A 4,233-nucleotide genomic window follows, 5' to 3' on the forward strand; every position below is an offset into this window, starting at 1 on the left:
GTGACACATTCTATTATTATGCTTCTGCTAAAATGTTTATTCTATTCTACTGAGCCATTTACTTTATATTCCTGTTCTTATCGTTTATTGTTTCTTATAGTTGTTGCATTGTCGAGAAGGAACCTGCAAGTAAGCATTTCATTTTGTGTATCCTGACCTGTAGATGCGAGTAATAAAAACGTGAAACATTCCCATAACTCCTTGCATGACCATTTCCAATTGTTGCACTTTAATTAGAACAATGATTAAAGTGTTAAGTGGATCCAAACCAAGAGTTTTGATTTCTACCATTGAAACTCCTTTTGTCACAACTTGCACTACAGGCATCTGCATATTTTATTCAATGATACATTTATCCTTGAAGTAATTATGTTGTTTTGCTTAAATTAATGTAATTCAACTATGATTCCTTAATAAAAAAAAAGGCACAAAATACTTTTTAAGCATTTTTTTCAAAAAATCTTTATCAAATGCACAAAATGAAACAATAATTTACACAGTTTAAATTGTATTACAAATATATTTAGACAATTACATAAAAAAAGACCCTGCACACATTCAACTCATGAAAATTGAGCTTTTGCAACCACAGATTTTCACCAGAGTAAAGAAAACGAACTGCAAAACCTCATTCAGGCTTTTGAGATACACTCAATGAAGCTACAAAGTGATACAAGTCCAGACACATACTTTAACCTTTAGATTCAAATCTCAACTGTACACACATTATGGTGCATCATGATATGGATTTGAACATGAATGTATATTTAACAATGTAGTGTCCTGAGCATTGCACTTGATACTTGAGCGTGTATACATTGTATTGCAGTCCATATCATATTTGTCACAGTTACTGAATTAATGACATTTTATATCTCAAAACATGCACATTGATTCAAGTCAAAATAACACACCAAAACATGACGGAAAAATCCTGTTCATTTTATGTCCTTTAGTCTTTTCTTTTTCATTCATGCCATCCCACTAACACCAGTGTCTCTCACATAGCCGCCAACTGAAACGGAAAAGTCCTCTGGAACTGTTCCTTCCAAAAACCAACCCAATGCATAATTCTTTGAAGACAGTTCCTCAGATGGCAGACACAAACCTATCCATGTTCCCCGAGTACGTGGGGTGTCTTAGGTAGGCTCCAGTGCTGGTGGTACCTGCACCATTATACTGGACCAACGAGCCCAACTGTCCCGGGGACACTCTCCCATAATGCTCCACAGCATCTCCAGCCATGTGGGGTGAGGAGTGGGAGTGGAGACGCCCTGACCCTCCATACCCCTGGCTGTGTCCCTGGCTGTAGGAGTGCTGAGGTGGGTGGTGGTGTGGATGGTGGTGGTGTCCGTTGGGGCCCGAGTAGGGAAACCCCACATGGACCGAGGAGCGGGACAGCATGGCCCCTCCACATGACTGGGCCTGGAAGGCTGGGGCTCCAAGGTTACAGTGGCTGGGGCCCCCAGCGGGGCCTCCATCTGGACTGAAGCTCCGGCTGGGCTGCTGCATCATCTCGGGCCCCTGACCCCCGGAGGGGTGCCCTATGATTGTGTTGATGCTGAACATGCGGGAGTGGGACTGGCAGTGAGGACCGAACCCGGGGGGCGAGGAAGATGGGTAGTAGGCAGAGGGTAGCTGACCATGCTGGCCGTACGGGGGACTCACCGCCATATTGGAGCCGTAGACGGAGCTGGAGTAGGTCGAGCGAGCGATCTGGACAGGCGAGAAGACAGGGGACTCATGTACATATGACGTGTAGGTCGTAAAGTCACAGCGCTTGAACCTCTTCCTGCGCCGGAGGAAGCTGCCGCTCTCGAACATGTCTTCTGCGTTGGGGTCCAGGGCCCAGTAGTTACCCTTCCCGGGCCTCCCTGGCTCCCTAGGGATCTTGATGAAGCAGTCGTTGAGGGTCAGGTTGTGGCGGATGGAGTTCTGCCACTTCTTGGAGTTGTCTTGGTAGAAGGGGAACCGCTCCGTGATGAACTTGTAGATGCCGCCCAGGGTCAGCTTATGGTTGGGCGAGTTGGCTATCGCCATGGAGATGAGGGCGATGTAGCTGTAGGGGGGCTTCCCTCGCTGGAGGGGTCTCTTCCTGCGGCGGCCCCTTGACGGTTCGTCCGACACTGTTGTGGTCGTATGAGGGGGGTTGGGAGCAGGCGGGGAGATCTCAGAAGTGTCTTTCTCCACTTTGACCACCGGCATGGTTGAGTGTAGTTCGTAAATGTCCAAAAACAGAACGGACTAACTTGCAAAGTTAATGGTCTAGGTCGTTCTAAGGTTGTCCAAAAGTGCAGTATGTCATCGACAGGAACAGTAGCAGACGCAGGGAGAGAAGAGCAATAAAATATTTACTAGAAAGGAAGGTTTCAACATTCCTTCTTCAAAAACTCACAGTCCTCAAAAACTCAGTCCTCGAGTCCAAAAATCAGCAGTTCAACAAATAAAGATGGTTTGCGTTCCCAGTTTTCTATATATCCAGGATAGTCTCGTCAGGTAGAGATGAGAGAATACAGTGACTGTAAACACGTTCTTCCAGTTGTGTGTGTGAGAGTGTCAGTGAGTTACCTGAGGTCTCGACTACCTCCTCTGCAGCTACCTGAGCCACACCCCCACCCAGGGACTGACTCACCTCAGTAAAATGGATAAGGGTTTATTGTTCATGTGTTTTAAAATATATGTAATGCCACTGGCAGTTTTTTAAAAGTGTATATTTAGGACTACTTTTTTGTTGCTGTAAATATTGGATGTAGAGCAGCACTGACTTTTCAGTAACATGTATAAGATAGTAAACGATTGAAATTACGAAACATAAAAAAAAAGTATATTCTCTGTTTTTAGTTCATTCCAATTTAACCAGATTTCAGTAAATAAATGAATCAGATGATCTCAGCATCGCACTACAGCTGTCCAATATGTTCTATTAAGGTACTTTTCAAACCCTGTGACCAATGAATAAACTGTCTTTCCTTCCAACCATTCAAATACAGCTCTAAAGTTACACCTCAAGTTGATTTGAAAAGGTCCAAAATGGACCCTTGTTGTTTTGATGCTGAACACTAAAAGGCCTCTTTAGTGGTGATTTAACCTGGGGATTGTTGTTCTTCTGCGTTTCCTTGTTTGTTTTGGCCCAGTGGTTAGCCGGGCCCAGCTGTGTTAAGAGATGTAAATGTTGTCCAGACAGAACCTGCCCTGTGATTTTATGCATGCAAAGCAAGGCCATGCAGGCAGCACACTCCTGGACATAACCTGAGAATGAGGGACAAACATAAAATCAAAATTACGAGTAATTAAAAAAAAAAAGTATATTGTTGTTAATTCATTGTCCTGAAAATATGGCAGTATCATTATTTGAAGATAATTTCACTATTCTTCCTTTGTTTGTATGGTAGAGCTTTTACAAGTCTTTTTGTGTTTGTACAATATGACTATGTGTTATGACCATAATATTGATTGGCATTTCACTTCACTGAGATACACGGCTATTAGATACGCTTGTTATCAACTTGATGACAAAACATTTTGCCATTTGACCAGCGCCAACAACAGTACCTCACTCACTCCTCTCAACAGCCCTTTTGGTATGTGACGATGAGTCCCAGTCTACTCCAGAGTGCTAGGGTTAACTAACTCAATCTTTTAAGCAAACAGAATGGGAAAAGCCCTGCTGCACTCTCCCAGCACTCAACACTAACAGAGTTACACAAAGTGCTAGTGTCAGATCCAGAGAGGTGGAGGGAGGGAGGCTTCCCCCAGACAACAGCCCGATGAAAGGCCCTGCCTCCTGGGGTGGGCTGGGGCTGTGGGTCCCCTGGTCTGTAGGCTCTGGAGCTAAGGGCCTTACACCATGAGGTGTCATCACCACAGAGGTGAATACGCCCTGGGTTCCCGTAAGACTCCACATAGCTGTCATTTCCAGGTAATCCCTAGCGCCCGAAGGAATTATCCGGGGCATCTCACAATGGCCGCTTCTTGGCCCCGTGCCAGCATTGAGGCAAGGCTCCTGTGATGACAGACATTCATAATCTGCGTATTGATGGGTTCAATATTATATAATTCTATTGAATATACAATATTTGTATTTTATTTCACTAGGGAAGTCAGAGATATTGATATCACATGTTTCAAGTAAGTCCTAGTGAGCCTCAAGTGAAATGACTGGTCTATGGAAGAAAACTTATTTGGCCCTTTTCTGTTTATCTGGAGAATGGTCTGTACATTGTACAATGTTTA

At 44.1% G+C, this 4,233-nt stretch overlaps 1 protein-coding gene across 1 annotated transcript; it reads right to left on the minus strand.

The window, feature by feature from the left end:
• Positions 1-208: 208 nt before the first annotated feature.
• foxe1 (forkhead box E1) lies at positions 209-2,614 on the minus strand. Its single transcript, XM_071407629.1, has one exon. The coding sequence runs from the start codon at positions 2,203-2,205 to the stop codon at positions 1,090-1,092; it is 1,116 nt and encodes a 371-aa protein (XP_071263730.1). The 5' UTR covers positions 2,206-2,614; the 3' UTR covers positions 209-1,089.
• Positions 2,615-4,233: the final 1,619 nt, after the last annotated feature.

Source organism: Salvelinus alpinus, chromosome 6 (genome assembly GCF_045679555.1).
Source record: "Salvelinus alpinus chromosome 6, SLU_Salpinus.1, whole genome shotgun sequence".
NCBI classification, from domain to species: domain Eukaryota; kingdom Metazoa; phylum Chordata; class Actinopteri; order Salmoniformes; family Salmonidae; genus Salvelinus; species Salvelinus alpinus.

Coding starts and splice junctions, on each gene's coding strand:
- foxe1 (XM_071407629.1), bottom strand. CDS start 2,205: ATGCCGGTGGTCAAAGTGGAGAAAGACACTTCTGAGATCTCCCCGCCT.